The sequence below is a fragment of the Ixodes scapularis genome, unplaced genomic scaffold (assembly GCF_016920785.2).
Source record: "Ixodes scapularis isolate PalLabHiFi unplaced genomic scaffold, ASM1692078v2 PGA_scaffold7__128_contigs__length_106722199, whole genome shotgun sequence".
In the NCBI taxonomy this organism is placed as follows: Eukaryota; Metazoa; Arthropoda; class Arachnida; order Ixodida; family Ixodidae; genus Ixodes; species Ixodes scapularis.
This window is the reverse complement of record NW_024609882.1, coordinates 5,541,986-5,561,631: the sequence shown is the minus strand read 5'-3', so window position 1 is coordinate 5,561,631 and position 19,646 is coordinate 5,541,986. Positions and strand designations below refer to the sequence as shown.

Genomic DNA, 19,646 nt, shown 5'->3' with positions numbered 1-19,646 from the left:
GGCAAAGGACAAGCACCTTGGAAGAAGAGGAGGACACTAAGAACGACGCCGACAGTTCAAACAAGGGTTGTTGTCTCCTCTTAACTACCAGTAACTAGCCAGCTTGACACAGTTTTACTCTGCTAGACACTTGATCGGGTACCGATCGAAACAAGGTGAAAGGGAGCGAGTACCGCTCATGCTAACTAGAACAAGAGCCGTGTCTCCACTCATCTTGACAATTTCGGGCCCTGGCACCAAAAACATAGTTGGCGACCTTCGCACGGCCAGACACTAGCAGCATAGCTCCGATGATGCACGCCGCAAGCTCTCAAAGCAGGTTCTTCCCGGAAATCGAATAGTTGCAAGATGAACCGCGGGAGCTTCCAAGAGGCCTAAATTCGCTCAGTTTTCGCTATCCCTCAGTAAACTGCTTTCCAAGCTTTAGCATAGTTTAGCATAGAGCAACGGAAAGAAGCGTGACTCTGCTCGTCGTTCCATTTAAGCTCGAGCCTTCCGGGCACCCAAGAGGAGCTTCTTGGCGGGCAGAGTAATTTCTTATTTATACCGAAAAAAATGAGTCGTTTACAATTCACTGTAACGCCGGTTAGAGTGCAGCTCTTGAGGAGGAGGATGGAAGCGTACTGAGGGATAGGTGACTCCATGAGGTCACATGACCTTAGGAAGGGGGGGTCATGTGACGTCAGGGGGGTCACATGACCTCAGGGGAACCACCTGACCTCATGGGAATGACGTGACCTCAGGCAGTCACGTGACCTCAGGGGGTCACGTGACTTCAGGCAGTCATGTGGCCTCAGGGGGTCACGCGACCACGTGACCTCAGGGGGGGGGTGTCACGTGACCTCAGGGGGTCACATGACCTGGGGTGGTCACGTGACGTTGCACATACACCGACGGCGACGCCACTCAAACCGGAAACGGGCCCCTAAGAGCTGCGCTCTAAAAAAATGTCTTTGAGTAATTTAATTATTTTACCGGCAAGCAACAACGGGCCGTTGGGGTCTACTTACAACATTAGATTTAGGTCATTAATAAGGAAGTTTCGAAGCTCAAATTTTGTCTTCCAGGGCGAGAACACCGGGAAAAACTGATTTCTTGGCCGTCCTTCGAGCGAACCAGAGTTTTAAAGGATTGAGACGTCCGAAAATCCTTCCAGAGACTGAATGTCAAACCCGGCCGTCGCACTGAGATTTGGCCGCCAAACTCGAAAGGATTTTGTTGCCACCGTACGCAGGAACGGAACCACGCCTTGAAAACCACCACGGCAAAATTTGAGAGCTAAACCAGACATTCGTCGAGCGTCCGAGGCTCCACGCGCGAGCGCCGCTTATTGCAGCCTGTCTCACGGGCGCACACGGGTGGCTTGGAAATCGCCGCCACCGACCAAAAAGGATGCCCAACTGTCACTCACCTGCGCAGTGTAGTCACAGCAGCCATGGACGAGCAGCTCGGGATCGTGCCTCCACTGGGCGGCGGGCGGGGCCCCTCCCCCGAGGGGCGCGGGCGACCGTCCCGGGTCGCTCATCAGCTGCGTCGGGGGACGGATGCGCAGAGCACAGGGGGGCGGCCGGTCTTCCTCCTCCACCCCCAGCTCACGCAGGCCCATGTTCTGAAACCGCGTCCGGAACTGAAGTGAGTGCACGCGACACGGTTGCCTTATGGAGTCCAGAATGAGTCTCTGTCTAATGTGTTTAGCGTCCCGTTCTGCCCATGCATTAAAAGTGGCCCCCAAGTGGCAAAATATGACATCACAAAAGCCAAAGTGTCACGCCGTCGGATGTTGCGATCCTGGTGGTTGGTCGTAGAAGTTTTTTGAAAAGTACGAGCAAGCGTGAGTGCCGCCGACATTGTGGCATCTCAACTCCTGGCTGCCAAAGCTTCTTTTAACTGTCAAGCTCGACAGCGACCCGCAGCAAAACGGACGTCTGCCACATCCAGCAGTGCTTTGTAGCACTGCAAGGATTGCATCCGGCGACGACGTGCCACCTCTATCACGTCGTTAGGCAGACATCAAGGAACCGCTCTTTTGGATGCGGTAAATGCACCATTCGGAAACGCGTCCGAGGAACCATGGTTGCATGGAGGTCACACCTCCTGCCTCGCAACGCAGTTTCATGCAGACGACCCGGAGTCGCTACCGGCCGGAGTCGCTGCCGGCCGGAGTCGCTACCGGCCGGAGTCGCTACCGGCCGGAGTCGCTACCGGCCGGAGTCGCTACCGGCCGGAGTCGCTACCGGCCGGAGTCGCTACCGGCCGGAGTCGCTACCGGCCGGAGTCGCTACCGGCCGGAGCCGCTGCCGGCCAGCAGTAGTCGAGTCGATCGTGGTGGAGAACGCTCGCGTAAGTGAGGCATCGGACGTGAATCGGAGCCCACGTTATGCCATATCTGCAGTTATCCATAGCACGCTTTCCGTTCGGCGTTCATCCTTCTCTCCGGCCTACTAGAAACCCTCGAGAGCGAAATCTTTTGCGACTTCTGTCACCTACAATAGGTACGGCAGTGCCCATCAAAATAGTGATCGTCCGTTTGCCCGATTAACTGAACGCGCTGGACACGTGGGTGAAGAGATGGTTGAACCCAGCCGGGTGCCGATTAACAGCGGCGTTGCGTGAATGTGCATGTTGCTGCAATTGGCTCACGCCTGGGCAGATTCAAACGTCTCTCCGACGCATCGTGCAAGGAAAAAAGTTGGGGGAATGTAAGTGCTAAATTAACGAAGGGCATCTGGCACGCTCAAGCGGAGGACTGAGGATTAGTTCACCACTGAATATTTTTTGGCGTGCAACCGAAATGTCGGTTACGGCGCCTTCTCCACAAATAGCCTCTGCCAGATAGCGGGCACCTTGGCCGCAATTCAACCTTGCCATTCGTGAATCCGAAGACCGGCTCTTCGCCTCAGAAATACCGAGGTGGCTCGACGCATCGTACGACCCGTCGGACACTCCTTCCCGCACGTGCCCGGTACTTAGTGCAATTGAATTGGTGATGTGCGAGCAATTTCCGTCCAGCCAGCTTTTAAACATCAGTAATGGCTTCGAGCAAGACCTGTTTTCGAAAGGGGAAAGGAACCGGGATGGTAAGTGTGTCCAACTAGATCTTAAAGAGCTTGTTTGTCGAGTTTCAAGCCTAGTTTACGAAGGCGAATTGCACCCATCACGTTATGCAAGTCTTCCGAAGACAGAAATCAAAATTGTTAAATGCACTGCCCCATAATTCGACAAATACACATAAACGAACAACTCTACCTAGCCGATCGACAGCTGTGCATGCACAACCAGTCATGCATAGTAAATAACTACGTCGGACATCAGAAATTACGTTACCTGTTCCAGACTTATCTTTTCGAAAGAAAAGCACTCACCACATACGGAAGGAAGCGAGATGACGTGCACACAAGTATCCCTAAACCCTAATAACAATAACATTCCCAACGAGAGCCCCAGGCCACATGCACTCTGCTGCTCGCGCCATCCCTAGAATCCTCACCAGCTTGGACAGCCCGAGGTCCAGGTCGTCCAGATCCGCAAACCGGTTCGGAGCACGCTCGCCCAGCGAAGCCAGGATGCGCTTCTGGTGACCCAGCTTGCTGATCTCCAGCACAGTGTTCAGCTCCAGTTCCCAGATGAGCCGGCAGCGGTCCACGGAACCAAAGCCGTTCTCACGGAAGCGCTCGGCGTAGCAGGCCAGTCCGATCGAGTCGAGCCAAGCGTCCAGTCCGGGGTCTGAGCCGGGCTCCAGCTGCGGCACGCGGGGCAGCCGCTCCGCCGCAGACTCCACCATGGCACGCCGGTGGTCCGCGTTGGAGACTCCCATATCCAGGAGGTCTTGGTCTTCCACGAGCCCTCCACCCTGCCCAAAGAGGTTTCATCAGCAGAGTCATCCAGAGGGTTAGACTCTAAGTTACCTAGAGAACCAGACTCTAGGCTACCAGAACACCAGACTCCAGGCTACCAGAGGAGTAGACTCTAGCCTACCTAGAGAAGCAAACTCTAGGTTACTTGGAGTTACCTGGAGGAAGAGGCTCTAGGTTACTTAGAGTTACCTAGAGGGGTAAACTCTAAAGTGGCACTTTATGTTTCGAGCACCTGATAATGGGAACATGTCAACTTTTCAGGAAGACGTTGGCAAGGCCAGAGCAGTCTTCGAAGCGCTGCGACCTCAAACGACCGAGGAAGAAAGGATAAGAGGGGCTGCGCCGTTCTCTCTTCCACGGACAAGAAAAAAAACGTCTTCCCTTCTCTATTTGTTTTACGATATTTTCTCAGAGTGCTGCACGAACTGTACTAGCCCTGTCAAGGTCGCACAAAAAATGCTGACGCAAAGTATAGCTTGACCCAACACAGACAGAATCGGGTGCCCCCTTTCCTACGAGAAAGTGGTGTGCAGCAATCCACGACAGTGTTTTCAATGGCAGATAAGTCACACACAATTGCAATTTCGGGCTTTCAGGATGAGTGCGCAGATTGAGGTATTGACCCAAAGAGACAAGCTCGGAAATCCCCTTACTGCCCCCTTCAAAGGTGCACTGATCAGGTGTCCGACTTCTGGGGAACAGAGGTGCTGCTGAACCTCACCGGTCTTGAAACGACAACAAAACAATGAGTCCACCTTTGCCTCTTCTTGTATATAAACAAACACCCTCTATGGCAAGCTTTTTCTTTCAGTGCTGGTGTGGGCCCCCGATGGAAAATGCATCGTGAAACTTGGGAGACATCCGAAATTTTGCTGGCTGCACTCTTCTCCATGAGAAGATACATTTTAAATTTAAAACCATGTTCTTTATCACAGAGGTCGGGTGCATAAAGGAGATATCTTTACAAATAATTTGGATATAGTTTATTGGCTAAATCTGGACTCCCTTTCAAATCGACTCGAGTCAAAGTCTTGTCCAGTAGTTTTACCCTAAATGTGCGCCAGGACTACCCTAAGCACACCCGCAAACTAAAGCACTGTTCACACACTTGTAACCGAATAAAACCGAGAGAGACAGGACAGGTTTTTAAGCTTTTTGTGATGGCGGAGCACCGAATACCCTCCTGCGGAGCAGGTCCTCCATCCGGGAGCAGACGCAGGTATTTCCAGAGGGAGAGGGGGGAAGGGGAGCGGTCAGCGTATCATATGTTTGAAAACTCCCCCCCCCTCCTTTTCCCCCGCCCTAAATTTTTACATATGCAGAATTCAAGAGGGGGGTCAGGAGATCCGGACCACACCCCCTCTGAATCCGCCACTACCTCTGTCGTCTCTTGTCTCTCTCCGTCCAACTCGGTTGCAAGTATGTGAACGGCACTTAAGGTAGAGCACATTTCATGTGGAAAAAAAAATACATCAGTATTATTTATACTTAAAATATTGCTCCTTGTACTGTGCCACCAGAATGCTCCCAGTAGTATGTGAAAGTCAAACTAGTCAGACATGGCCCTCGCTTCGAACAGCCTTTTTCTGGGCGGAGGACCGGCCTGGTTGCACAGTTTGAGTCGGGCAGAGCTGAAGAGCGTACCAAGAAGCGGACATCATCGTAGCCGTTCACCAGGAGTAGGTTGGCATACTCCGGAAGACCGAGCTCCAGCAGCCACTGGTCGATGGTCTCTGGCCGGGCGGACGACAGACCGTCCTCGGTCGGAGCTGCGCGACACCAGAGAAGGCACTTCCGTGAGCACCGCAAAAAACCCTGAAAGGAGGCTAACACTCTTCCAGTACGAAACATACAAGGAGTAGGAACGCGTTTTGGCGCCCAAAGGACACATCTTTTCATGCATACGACGATACTTTTCGTTTTGGATCTTTGATATTCCCCCCTCTAAGAGAGGATTCACCTTCCCGAGGAATCTTTTTTGACAGGTGAGGTAACCTTTAGAAAGTCGAGAGAAAGTTTTAATGCTGACGGGAAGCTACAAACAAACAAAAATGTGGGGTTCTCGCGATTTTATTTTTTTGAGAGACGAGAGCGTGGGCATGCACCTAACTGCACTTCTTTCACTCCAGATAGCACTAAGCTTAGTTACACGTTTCTATCAATTAACGCGGGCAATAACAAAAAAGCATTTCTTTTTACGACGGCACGCCGACGAATACGTTGTCGAGCCCAATTTCTCTCATCGCATTAATTGAGTGGGAACCGGAATGTCGCGGACAATGTGCCAGCTCGCCGCCCCACGAGGGACGGTCTGGCCTAGCAGCAGGGCGCCCTTCGGCAGGGGCCAACGCCAGCTGCACGCACCTGTCTGCTTCTTCTGCCTCGTCAGGGTTCGTGCAAACTCCTCCTCCATGTCGCGGGCAAACACCGACTCCCGGGCAATGCCGCTGCCAAACGAGGCCATGATGTCGGCGATCTCGGCCCACTCCGCATTCTCGTCGAACGGACTGGAAGGCTGCTGTCGCGACGGCTCCACCGCAGTCTCGCCGTCCCCGTGGGAGTTCTGGGCGGTGGCAAGGACCGTCACCACCAACCACCAACATACGGGACATCTCGCACATGGTGCCTGCAGCCCTTCTCAGACTGGTGCATTTACCGCCAAAGGAGCGGTCTCTCTATTCCCACCCGATGGTGTCACAAAAGCGTTATTTTGTTTCCTGCCGCTACCCTGGCAATGTCGCAGCGGCGGGCGTGGATGTGGCAGATGTCCGTTCTGCAGCAGGTCGCCCTCCAGCTCGATAACCCACGGAAGCTTCCGCAGCGAGGAGTTGGGACATTGCAATTATTGCAACACTCACACTCACTTGTGATTTTCGCCAGTACTTTTTACGACCAACCGCCGGAATCGCAACATCCGAAAGCGTGACACTCTGACCCATGTGACATCATTTGTTGCCACTTCAAGACCACTTCCGACGCGTGGGGGGAAACGGGACACTAAATGCACCGGTCGGAAACGCGCTTTGGGCACTATAGTCTCAAGCTCGGGTCGGTGAAAAGCAGCCGGATCGCCTCCGAGAAACGACTGCGGCCGGAGACGCAAGGGCCGATGCCACGGTCGCTTGAGGCTGCCGATAGAGTGAGCTGGCAACCTTGACGCGGCATGGTAACACTAAGAAAAGCTAGGCAAGCGTGAACAATCGCAATAATTCTTCTCAGTGGCATGCCGTTGCGCCAAACTGCATCCACGATCGCCACCAGGTAACAGTATTTGAAAAGTCTAGATGGCAGTTCACAATTTCTAACCTTCGTTTCTTCACTTGTCTTCTTGGCTCGCGTAAAAGTTGTTGTTGCGAAGGAGCAGTCTAAAGAAACAAAATTCTGAGGTTTTGCCACGGCTCCAATTAATTCTTCCTTGCAAAGCATTGCTTTGAAAGAACTAAACGCTTTACCGTAAGACACTCAGCTTTATCACGGCCATAGAATTTTGCACTTAGAACGTCTCGTCAATGTTTCATCAACTGTACTAATATTCAACGTTGTCAACAATTCCCTCCTACTTGCACAACAAAAAGTTTACAAAGAGAACAAAAAAATTTAAAAAATACAGTGAGCGGCACGTCATCCGAGTCAACTGCCTCCAAACAAAACGACTAATAAAAGCGAGGTGCAGAAAAACAAATCACCAAGTTTTACAAAATTATTATTTTCAGCTTTCGGTACAAGAGATCAAGTTCCTTTTGTGCAATGAAAACCTACACTCGTGGACGTTAAGGAGGCCTACAACAAAGCAGTCAATGAAACGAATCGTCGGAAGAACCTCATCGGACGGTACCAATGCGAGGGAGCTACGCGGCAAGCAGACGAAAGCAACGCACCCCAGTACCGGTGTCCACGGGTGGCACTCGCCTGCGTGGAGGCGGGGCGGGCTTGGGCCCCAGGCGGGGCTTGCTGCCCGGCTCCACGGCGGGGGTCGGCGGGTCCTCCGTCTTGCTGGAGCCCCGACACAGCCCTGCGTGTGGCAAGCCCCAAATTAAAACGCACGCTCGTCTTTCGGACTCACCGCCGTCGTCTTAGGGACCGTGCAAAGCCACTGAGTAGGACTGTTTCCCACTTTACACGAGCTTCCTGGCACTAATGTGACCCAAGTATACTCCAACGCAACGCCACCGACGGAGAGCTTCCTTGTCGCCGTGCGATTTTGAGGATAAAAGAGAATGTTTTCAACCAATCTCTCCTTTGGAAAGCCTCATGGCGAGGTTGTGGGGATCGCATTGTTGACGTGGTCAGCAATGCGATACCCGGGATTTAGCCATCAAACTCCGCAATCCCTATGGTGACGATATTTAAAAGCGGCTCATACAGAGGACATGAGCACCGTGTGAACATTCAATTTGGGCTTGTGACAATCAATGCCTCGACCTGCATTCGGGTAGTGGCTCATGCCCAATCGCTGCGATGGGGGGAATAGCCGAACCTTAAAATATGTGGAACTTTGCATGTGCCTGGAGCTTTTCCTACCCCGGCACGGGGCTATGACAAACATTGGAGGCTTATAATCGGCTCCAGATCAAGTGCCCAGTTGTTCTGGCTGCAAGTTGAAAGAATAAGCGCTATTAATTTTTCCAAGATTTTTTTTTTTTTTAATTGTCATTTTATGGAGAGAAGAAAATGAATGCATGCTCCACATGTTATGAATGTCAATGAATAATTTTAAGCGGTGTTTAGTGAAAGCACAAAAACTCTTGCATCGCCCCTTTAAAGAGAAACTCGACAGAGCCGACACAATGAAGGAAACTTCTGGAGCGAGAGATGCCACGTGAAAAACTCGTCGAGCAAAGCGGAATGGAGACTCGACGAGCGCATTGGTTCTGAAGAAATTCTATTTTCTAAACTAGTGGCACACTGCACGACCGCTCCTTCGTCTTGTGGCGCTCCTCGGAATACGGAAGTCCTGCCGTCGAGATGACACCAGAATGTTCGTAGCTGGAGGAATGCTTTGCTCTGGAATCAATTGTAGTTAAGTACCGCAGGTGCGCCAACTCAAAATGTCTAGATAATTGCAAATGGTGGGGGGATGGGCACTAGCTAGGTCATCAATTTTACATCCACTTGTACTGTCATGCCGAATGACCGGTATTTTAATAGGCTTATTCTGAGAAACCTGGGTTAATGCTTGATCACGCACAAGATTCATCTTTTTAGACGCCTACACACCGGCAGTCTTACAAAATTTACTCTATCTCACTCTAGGATAAAGGTTCCGTACCTTGGCATTCGAACACCTACCCGCACCCAGTGTTGATCTATCTGTCTTACCATGTGACATGATCTGCCATCCGCCAGAGTAATTTGGATCCATTCAAGGAAAATTTGGAACACAGCCACAGTGTTGTTGTGAACCAAAATTTGCTTCCTTGCAACATCGTCAGACGAGCTCCTCGGACATTCTGCGCGACGAGCGCAGTAGACACGCCGTCGTGCTTAAAATATTTTTAAAGGTGCAGCTCGTATACCACAATGATTTTGGAGAGGTTTTCGAAGGTGCACACTTGACAATGTGCATCTACAGCGATGAACCCAGAAGATGCTGACACACAGGAGAAACTTCACTGGTTTCATGGCACTACACTGCACGATGTGCACGAATGATACAGGCTAGCCATCACACTGCACTATACTCTCTTTCTCCTCAGGTACCATAGTAAACAGTTTTGCTCCTCGAAGGGCGTCGCCAATTTCTTCTGTTATGCAGTGAATTAAGATACTTGCACAAGCATTTGAGACCAGTCGTCTGCTATTTTATCAAGACGCGCATGTTTTGAGCTCAAAAAGCATGATTTTTATACTCCGACAACGAAACCTTATAGATACTCCGTGCGGTGTACGACCTACATATAACACTACAGTTTTTCTTCGGTGACGAGTATACCTAGTTGGATTACTTTTCTTTGCGAGTAAACTAGAGAAATGCACATCCCCACATCGTACCTCTGATGAAATTTAATTTCCAATCGTGTTCGTGCAGAGACACTTTGAAACCCTGGTTTAGCCTATGCACTACTACACGACCAATTGAAAATCCGGTCGACTACGGGTTGGCTGCTTCGGGAATGCAACTGGGTTACAGTATGGATGGGCAACACAGGCTACAGTCGGGCTGCCGGAGAATCCGACTGGCTGCCTTTTCTTCTAGCACTCGTGGCACCCTCTAAGCCATGGCCAATCAGACGACGGAGCTGGAACCCCACTCGCCCTCCCCGAACTCTAACCCGACTGCCAGGGGGGTGGGGGGAGGCCGTTTTCCGGCTGTTTGCGTCCAGCAAAACGATCGGCCGTCGGCGCCACGCGAGCCCGGCCCCGACACGAGCAACAGCGGCAGCGGTCACTCGCCGCGGGACGCGCTAATTACTGGGCTCGTTAGCCCCGCCCGCTCTAACGAGGCGAGACAGTCTGTCGACGACGCCCCGGGGCTGACGGGTCCGCGCGTTAGGCCTCGGGTCGACGCAGCAACAGGGGCCGCGACCCACACGGCCCTAATGGGGCGTCCGAGGAGGCAGCCGCGGCAAGAAGGGCGCAGCCGCCCCGGTCACGCGCCGGTGACGACCGTGCCCGAGGAAGGGGCGGGCATGCAGGCACCCACCCCAGCGCTGAAACACCATGCCGACGTCGTCGAAGGTGAACAGGTAGACGGGCGGTTGCTCCGTGGCTTCCTCGCCCAACGGGATCGGGCTCGCCGTTCCGGGCCCGCACTCCAAATCGGGTAACGCACGCGGCCCAGTAGTCAGCGCCGAAACACCACACAACACCGACTCGCACTACATCCAACGGCGTGGACGGCCGGCTGCTGCGTCGCTGGCCCCATGACGACGTCGAGGCTGGCGGGAGGCTGCCAAGGTCGAAACGGGTTCCTCGGTCCTTCCTGGCCGCCCTGCCGCTGCGGGAGGCCTCTTGCCGCGGTTGTTGCCGTCGCCAGCGTCTCGAAGGGCCCCTTCTCCTCCACGGCGAGAGCGGAAGTGCCCCTCGCACTCTCGCTGGCATCGCCGTCGCCTTGCCAGACGAGGTCGACTCATCGTGGGGAAGCCCGACGCGCAGGGGTAACCTTCCGGCAGGCGATGGCCCCCGACGGGGTTTTCATGATCGCACACGGGCGGAGCCCGGTTGGCTCGCTCTACGCACACCCTCTCGGAGAGAGGTTGTTGTCGATATAAAAGTAAAAGAAAAGTGGAGTCAATCGTGTACTCGCTCGGGGTGAATATGTCGCTGACTGGTGACGGAGCGATGAGCCCGGTCTTCCCCGCCGGCGCCTTCAGTCCTGTACCGTCCTTTGACGTGACCATCGTCTTTTTAACGCTTTTATCCGATACAAATACAATGAATCATCAACTACCCGAAGCATATACATACCATTATAGAGTTTCAGTGACTGTATAATGGTATGTATATGCTTCAGGTAGTTGGTGATTCATTGTATTTGCATAGGATAAAAGCGCTAAAAAGACGGTCGACGGTCAAGTTAAAGGAAGACGCTCGGGAACCTGGGAGTATACATGCACGCCAGCGTCAACAAATCTACGCATCGTTCACGAAAAAAAAAAAAATAAAAAAAGGCTAATACAATGCGCGTTTTAAAAACGTTTTTTTTTTCTTTTTTTTTTTCTTTTTTTCTAAATACCAGGTTGTAAAGATCTTTGTATGAGGTGGGCGCGGCACGAGCGGGCAGCTCGAAGAACGGTCGCTTATCTGACCCAACCCCGCTGAGCAGAGCACCGAAGCCCAAGAAACCGGGTCAGGGACGACTCCGGTCCACACGCCTGGTCTTGAGAGACCCACCTGCGAAAGGGTTTTCCTCGACGATCTCCTCGACGCTCCCCGCTGGCGCCAGGTCCCCCCCGTTGAGCTGGAGCAGCGGGTCCTCGTCGGTCAGGGTGTCGGCGTCCCGGGAGCTCCGCCGGCCGCCGTCCACCGACCCGCCGACGCTGCCCAGCCGCCGCCGACGCTGGACCACGTACTCCTGATGGACACCCCGCATGGCGCGAGAAGCAACATCCACGGTCGATAAGCGCGACCTTGTCCCGCTCGCTCACTCACTCGCGCAGTCGGCTGACTCAACCACGACGCGAACAACGAGGAAGACGACATGCACGCCAAACTCCGCGTACGACGGCAGCGAGAATTCCGGTTATCGAGCGTTAAGCGATTCCCGACGCCCGGAACGTCACGCCAAGTTCCGCGTCACTTCCCAATGCGCCAGACAAGGATCGAGCTGTTTTCCTTCTATTTTCGAGGCTCCATTTCCTTTTTACACGTCGTCGATGCTTTATTTACGAGGTGGCACTACGGAGAATGCCTCGAAACGTCAAAGCTGTTTTGTTTTCGTACTTTTTTTTTTTTTTTTTTTTGCGAGGGCGGTATGCAAACACGGTGTCGTCATGCTTGTGGAACTAAGCCCACCACAAACACTGCGGCAGCGAAAGAAGAAATGGCCCACTCACCGACGCACTCCCGCAGTCCTCTGTGGCCAGTTACGGCGTGGCCAAGCACTTAAATGTCCGCGAGAAAAAGCTCTTTCCGCGTCGCAAAAAAGCCTCTCGAAGGACGAGAAGATCGACGGCTACACGCTCGGAACGAGCGAGCCCGTATCAGCGTCGCCAGAGCGACCGCCCGCCAGGCCCGCTCCGATAACGAGTGATCCAAGCTGCACAAGCACTACGTATCGAGCGGTCCGGGTTACCGTAAACGTACACACCACAACGGGACGACGCAGGCGGCAGCCTGTAACGCACCACTGACTGCGAGAGGCTTGGGCGAGCTCGCGACGACCATATGCGGAATGCGATGCGGCCTCGCCTCGAATCAAAACCGCACTTGTGGCATCTCTCGGAACAATACAAAGGCAGCTCTGCTGCAAGCTTTTATTTTTTTTTTTTTTTCACTTGTTTTTAGGCGACGCGTTGCTTTATTGGTCCTCTAAACTCTGTTTACGCGACGTCAAGAGCCGCTAACGTGATAACGTCGAAGTGCGCGCGCGTACAAAAACCGGTTCTATCTCACGACCCAGTATCTTGGCTGTCACGGACGAGACAAAAGAAACTGGATAAGGTAAGCTCCGATCACCATTTGATGGAAGGTAATCGCGACGAGGCAAGACCAAACATTTTTTATAGTTTTTTTTTTTTTTTGTCATTATTATCGTGACAGGTAAGCGCGCAAAGGACGACGACGAAAAAAATACGTAAAGTGCAGGCGAGCTGGTGCATATAAAACGTGGTGGTAAACCCTGGGACCGGGGTGCACGAGTTCAAACGGAAATACAGGCAGAAAATTTAGAGGAAGATCCATTAATGGATTCTAAGGGAATGCGTGAGCACGATTTTTGCGAAACGCCACACACGCCCCCCTTTGGTGTAATTTTTTTTTCATTCCTTTTCTGTAGTTTGCTCTTATGTCTTCATTCTTTTTGACAACCGGCAAGATGGGCGATGCAAACTCGCTGCTGTCCACCGGGGTCAGGATCCCTGCATCCTTCAGCGCCATCAGTTCTTTAGAGACTGCTGCCTTCAGGGCATGGGGCACTGGTCTTGGCTTGAGGAACTTTGGAGTGTACCCACTCTTCAGTTTTAGGTGAGCTTCAATCCCTTGAAGGCGGCCCAGATCGTCTGAGAACACCTGAGCAAAGTCCTTCAAAAGCTTGTCGACCATGTTCCTTGCTCCCCTTCTCCAAGCACTGGACAGCCTTGATGCTAGTCCAGTCGAGCCTCAGCACTTCTAGCCAGTCACGTCCCAAAAGCGGGGGACCCTTGAAGTCCATAATCTGCAGCGGCAACTTGTGAACTTGGTCTTGGTACTCCACTTCAACCTGCGCCTCCCCTACCGGCTTCACATTGTTACCCGTAAATGCTCGAAGAACAGCTCCACTTCTTTCCTTGACCAGATTAGGAAGCCTTTTCTTGTACAGTTCTATAGACGCTTTGCAGCAGCTGTGCATGGTCGCCGCCATAACTGACCTTCAGTTTTTGTTTCCTCTTATTTCGTTTATTTCACTTCATCATTTTCATAGCAGGCCAGGTTATTACCATATTAGATTCGACTGGGTCCTTTTCTAAAGCATCAGCCTTTGTAGAGGATCGTCAACTACCGTTTCAGTTGCTCGGCATCTCGGCAAGACAAGAGAAGGTCAGCAGTGGCGGCTGTAAATTGGCGCGTGTGTAAAGCGTCTATACTCTGTTTCACCTTATGATGTACCGCAGGAAAAGCTGCAAGCGCGAGCTCCTTGCTCTGGGACACATCTCGGCGGCACAAGCTCTCGTGACTTAAAGCGGCTGCCAACGCTATGAGCTCGCGCTTCTAGCCTTCGCTGCGGTACAACATAAGGTGAAACAGTATAGCGGGAGCACAGACACCGCCGCCCTGGTGTCTACTTCCATTGTCAGGGGAATCGTGTTCACGTTCACTGTTACTTGCAGAGGCCTCGGACGTGTCCCTCGAAGCTCGAACATCTCGATCTCGTCTTCCGTGTCGAGTACAACTCAAAAGTGCCGTGCGCACCAGGTCTTGTCCGGCCACCGCCCCCGCGCTCGTAGCGCCCTCTGGACACCACAGTCGACACCCTTGGATACGGTCATTCATATCACTCGTGGAAAGAACCACTCGAGGGAGGAACCGCATCGATCGTTTTAATTACACACACACACATCGCAGCCAACGCACCGCTACTAAGGAAGCCCAGAGCGAAGAACAACCGGCGACGACAGAGCGGCAACGGAGCACGCCCGGATTCCACCGCACCGCGGCACATCCTCCTCTCTGGCTCCGCACCGTCTGTGAGCGCGACTTCGACGAAAACGAAAGGGCTCGTTTTGACGAAAACCCGTCGATGTCTGTCAGTTTGTCAGCACCGGGGAGAGAGTGAGAGGTTGGCGTATGCTGATGTCAGCGCTTTAGACCAATGGGAGCGTCGCATGTGTCACCCTCTCCCCCTCCTTCTCCCTCTCTCCCCGGCACTGACAAACGGACACCGCCGGGTTTTCGTCAAAACGAGCGTTCTAATGCTAACGCTTCAAGAGAAAAAGTCAGCTACGAAATCTATTTCGTCCACGCTGTATGTATACGAAATAATTTTTGTAAAGAACTAGGTCGTAATATGTGAAGTGTGGTCTTCCTATGTGATACTGAAGAGTACTGCATTGTTTTCTTACAAACAAAAATAAAACGAAGTTGCCCTTAAATTCATTAACATATTAATAAATATTTTCGTGTGCATTTGTATCACTATTTTGAATGTTGTGTATGTTTAAGTCGTTTCCCTGCTGCTCTGGAGAAGGCAGAGGCTTGTCGAGCAACACCAAAGTTGTTTTTTTCTCTGCCTTCCCTCTCCCAGCGGAGAAAAATAAAGAATTGGAAATTTAATCTTCTCTCGGGAAATGGCCGTTTCTGCATTCTAGGCAATGCCCAGAGAATAGTAGGTAAATCTTTCTTCCGAAAGTAGAAGACGCGAAGACTAGAGGAGATCATCAGAACCGGCGATTTCCGCTACATTTAGATCTCATATTTTAAGTTGTTCCTCCTCGTCATCAATAAAAATCGAGACTGACGACTTATTGCTACCAAATTTCAGACCCAGCACTCCCGTACGATAGGACTCAACGGCCGCCGTCCACGCCACCTGACGGAGTTCCGCGGGGCGCGCGTACCCTGCTCAGCGGCCTAATCCGGTCGTGGATGCCGGACTCGGCCGTGCTGGGCGACGGCGGCGGGAACTCGGGCGTGGGCGGCTGGGCGTAGTGGCTCGGGCTCAGTGGGATTTGGACCGTGGCCCGCTTGGCGCCCAGGGACAGGCTACCCGGCCGCTCGTCCGACGTCCCCGTCGTGTCGCTCGCCGACCGCGTGTGCTGCTGCCGGCCGGACAGGCACTCGCTGGCCGCCTGCAACCCGGGAATCGGCCGCCGTCAGACAGACGGACGCTCCCGAGGCACCTGGCTAGGCCGTCATCAGTATGCCCTAAAGTCACTGTATCCCATGATTCAGTTACTTTAGTGCGTACCGCGTCCCACCAGAGGGAAAAACAACAACAACCGACGAGGCTCAAGCACGGTGCTCGTCGTTAAGCACGGCAGATGGCAGGCTCGCCAAAGAGCGCCACTAAGTGCCCTCTGGAGAACACTGGACAGGACGAGCGCAGATGGCAGCGCTCGTCCTGTCCAGTTCCTTCCTCTGTCCTTGCAAAAATTCGCGCTGTTCCATTATGAATCCATACCAACTCGCCCAGTTATCCTGTTTACTAACTCTGGAGAACGTCGGGAGGGAACCGTTATGGGAACCAGAGGCACTCTCAGGAGTGTCCGCTCTGTTCTGACTGATTGGCCCGTTGCTCTCACCTGGTCGTAGAGGCTGCTCAGCTCGCACAGCCTGGACGAGGCGTCGTGGTTGGGCCGCATGTCCACGTACTCTGCTGGCGGCGAGCGCGAGTCCCCCGACGAGAGCCGGCGCCGTCGGCCCGAGCTCGACAGGCACAGCTGCTCGTACACGCCGGGCGAGTGGGCCACGGACCGCCGAGGGGGCTTGGCCGGCGGCTGCACCAGGCACAAGCATGCCACGCGCGGCGACACTCACCGCCTCCGCCTTTGGCCGGCATTGGCTAAAACGCATCTTTTCGCGTGATGTCATGGTCAACGTTATTACCTAAGCCGTGGAGTTCCTGCTGAGGAGCCATCTACAAGTTTTTCCGCTCATTTTATTCCGGGTGGTCATTCCAGGTGCCATTCAATTTGGATTGGTGAATTTAATCCACAATATATGCGTGCACGCGTTCGTCTTCAGTGGTTGTGTTTCGCTTACACTTTTGATAAATTCGGGTAATTATTTATAGAATTAGTTTTTGTTGGGGACCACCGACCTATTCATCACTAGGGAGTTTTCGAAGACCGCGTTTCCTCATTCGCTAAGCCTTCTGCAACGGAGAAGCCGCTACTGTGCCTGCGCGCCGATATCCTTGAGTGTAGAGTTCGGGGTATCTATCGTAGCGGGTTGCGGCGAGCCGTTGCAGGACGGCGAAAACGATCTACGAAAACTCCCTACTATTTCGATCACTTGGAGTTACTAGTCGCACTATTAACATGTGGATTACCCTTTCGGCAACCTCGAGTTATTAATGGCACACTCGACTTTAGCTGAATTGACGTTTCGTTTACCCTTTCTCATTACTTCGACTTATTATTAAAGGGATACTTCAACGAAATTTGAAATATTTCCGTCGTGTTCAAAAATAGGTTGAATACGATTCACAATATCCGTAAATGACAATCGCATGTCTGTATTTTGAGCCTGGTGGCTGTATTCTTCGTTATAAACGGCCCACTCTGGCAAGCCCTCGGAGAAAGCCCAGCAGAGACCACGTGACATTCAACGCAATCGTGACGTAGGTCGTCTCAAGACGAGCAAAACTATGGCGAGGCTGACGCGAGAGGATTGCCTAGTCGTTCCAGCCACTGAAGCGGCTGCTTTTGCACGAATTTTGAGTGACGGGTAATCTTCTATAATCTCGTATGAGGACGATAGCGACTTCTGCGACACACAAAAGAGATTTTCGGGGACAGGAGAGTTCCTCCAAATACCATTGACTACCAATACTGGAAACTCCAGCCAAAATACATGGGGTTGTCGGGAGACACAAAAGTGCTGCCATCTCTCGGTGTGGGATGGTAAACTATGCGCTCGAAATTAAAAGGAAAACAGTCATTCACTACACTATTTCTTCTCTTCACACTATCAGGAATTGTGAATATATGGCAAATCGGTGTGCCGATTTCAATTGAGCAAGAGCTGATTCAAGGTATTTCTGATAATGAGGTGCGCTTCATATTAGCACTAAGTATTTAGATTATATAGACCTATGTATTACACCTGGTACAAAGACCTACTGCCAATTAGTGACTTTCTAGTAAATTGACAGTTTATGGACCACTCTAAAGGCTATGGCTGTTACTAGCTGTAGTGACGACTGGCTCTTTGCAGTTAGAAATGAAGCACAGCAATTCGAATATGTAATTGCTCCATAGGTCATTATTTTAAATTGCATTAGATTCACTTCCAATGAGTCTGGAAATGCTACACGACGTAGTAATTACAGCCAGTAAATGCTACACTGGCTGTTTAACGAAGAGTCAGTATTTATAAGGAAGTAGAAATAGTGTCCGGTTCGGTTTTACTTCAATTACTGCAATTGATTGCAATTGACTGCAATTACTATTGGATTATATTTCTGAGTTATTTGAACGAGTATAAACTAGATTGCCTTCCAAGGGCTATTAATGGCTCTGGGCCAATATCCTAAGCTATTTCGGGGCATATAGACCAAGCAGCTGTTTATTAGGTAGTTCCATTTGTGATAGACTTTAGAGACCATTGGTGACCATCTCGTGATATTTGTAATGTTATGTCGCAGATTGGATTTGAATGACTATTATTTGATATTTGATTTTATTTCCTAATTATATGGCGGATTTCGGTTCCAAATGACTTTTAATGACAATCAATGACTATTTGTAACTATTTCGAGTTATTTGATTGCGCGCTGCCGGAGTTGGCTTTCAATGGCTAATTTTGGCTTTTTGATCAAAATTTGTCATGATAGATATGTAGTTCAAATGACTTCTAGTTACTTTTAATGACTTTTGGTCACTATTTTGAGTTATTTGATTGTGAGCAGACTGAGCTGGCTTCATATGGCTATGTGATCATGTTTATAAATTATATGGCAGATTTGGGGTCCAAATTACTTCCGTGACTATCAATCACTATCGGTCACTTTTTCAACTTATTTGTTGTGTGCAGACTGAGTTGGCTTCCAATGGCTGCTATTGGCTATACATTCATATTTATAATTATACGGCAGATTTTGGGTCCAAATGACTTCTAGTGATTGTACATGATTATCAGTCCCTATTTCGAGTTATTTGATTGTGTGAAGACTGATTGGCTTCATATGGCTATTATTGACTGTATGATTATATTTATAAATTATATGGCAGATTCGGAGTTCAAATGACTTATACTGACTATTAATGACTATTGGTCACAATTTTGAGTTATTTAATTGTGTGCGGGCTGAGTTGGCTTCCAATGGCTATTATTGGCTATACAATAATATTTTTTTATTTATATGGCAGATTCGTGGTTCAAATAACTTCTAGTGACTATCATTGGCTATTAGTCACTATTCCGACTTACCTGATTGTGTGCAGACTGAGTTGGCCTAATATGGCTATTATTGGCTATATGATTATGTTTATAAATTATAAGGTGGGCTTGGGGTCCGGATGACTTGTAGTGACTATCAATCACTATCAGTCACTAATTCGACTTATTTGATTTTATGCAGGCTCAGTTGGCTTTCAATGGCTACTATTGGCTATACAATCATTTTTTATTTATATGGCAGATTCGGGGTCCAAATGACTTCTAGAGACTTTCAATGGCTATTAGTCACTATTTCGACTTACCTGATTGTGTGCAGACTGATTTGGCTTCATATGGCTATTATTGGCTATATTATCATGTTTATAAATTCTATGGGAAATTTGGGGTCCAACTGACTCCTAGTGACTATCAATGATCAGTCACTATTTCGACTTATTGGATTTTATGCAGGCTGAGTTGGCTTCCAATGGCTATTATTGGCTATAGGCATCTGTTATTGACCTGGTTGGCTCGAACTGCCTAAAAATGGTTATTACTGGTTATTGGTCGCAATATTCTGCTATTCTATACTTATGAATGAAAATGGCTTCAAGT

At 50.8% G+C, this 19,646-nt stretch overlaps 1 protein-coding gene across 1 annotated transcript in view; it reads right to left on the bottom strand.

Annotated features, from left to right (window-relative positions):
- The window catches only part of LOC8050794 (ankyrin repeat and sterile alpha motif domain-containing protein 1B), a 69,304-nt gene that overhangs the window by 5,693 nt on the left and 43,965 nt on the right, over positions 1 to 19,646 (bottom strand). The window contains exons 8-15 of the mRNA XM_029977818.4: positions 16,232 to 16,426; positions 15,548 to 15,778; positions 11,688 to 11,868; positions 7,733 to 7,866; positions 6,219 to 6,417; positions 5,499 to 5,623; positions 3,488 to 3,850; positions 1,412 to 1,609 (exon numbers count right to left, since the gene is read on the bottom strand). Of these exons, the coding sequence (XP_029833678.2) occupies positions 1,412 to 1,609; positions 3,488 to 3,850; positions 5,499 to 5,623; positions 6,219 to 6,417; positions 7,733 to 7,866; positions 11,688 to 11,868; positions 15,548 to 15,778; positions 16,232 to 16,426 (1,626 nt within the window). The remainder of the gene's footprint in view (positions 1 to 1,411; positions 1,610 to 3,487; positions 3,851 to 5,498; positions 5,624 to 6,218; positions 6,418 to 7,732; positions 7,867 to 11,687; positions 11,869 to 15,547; positions 15,779 to 16,231; positions 16,427 to 19,646) is intronic.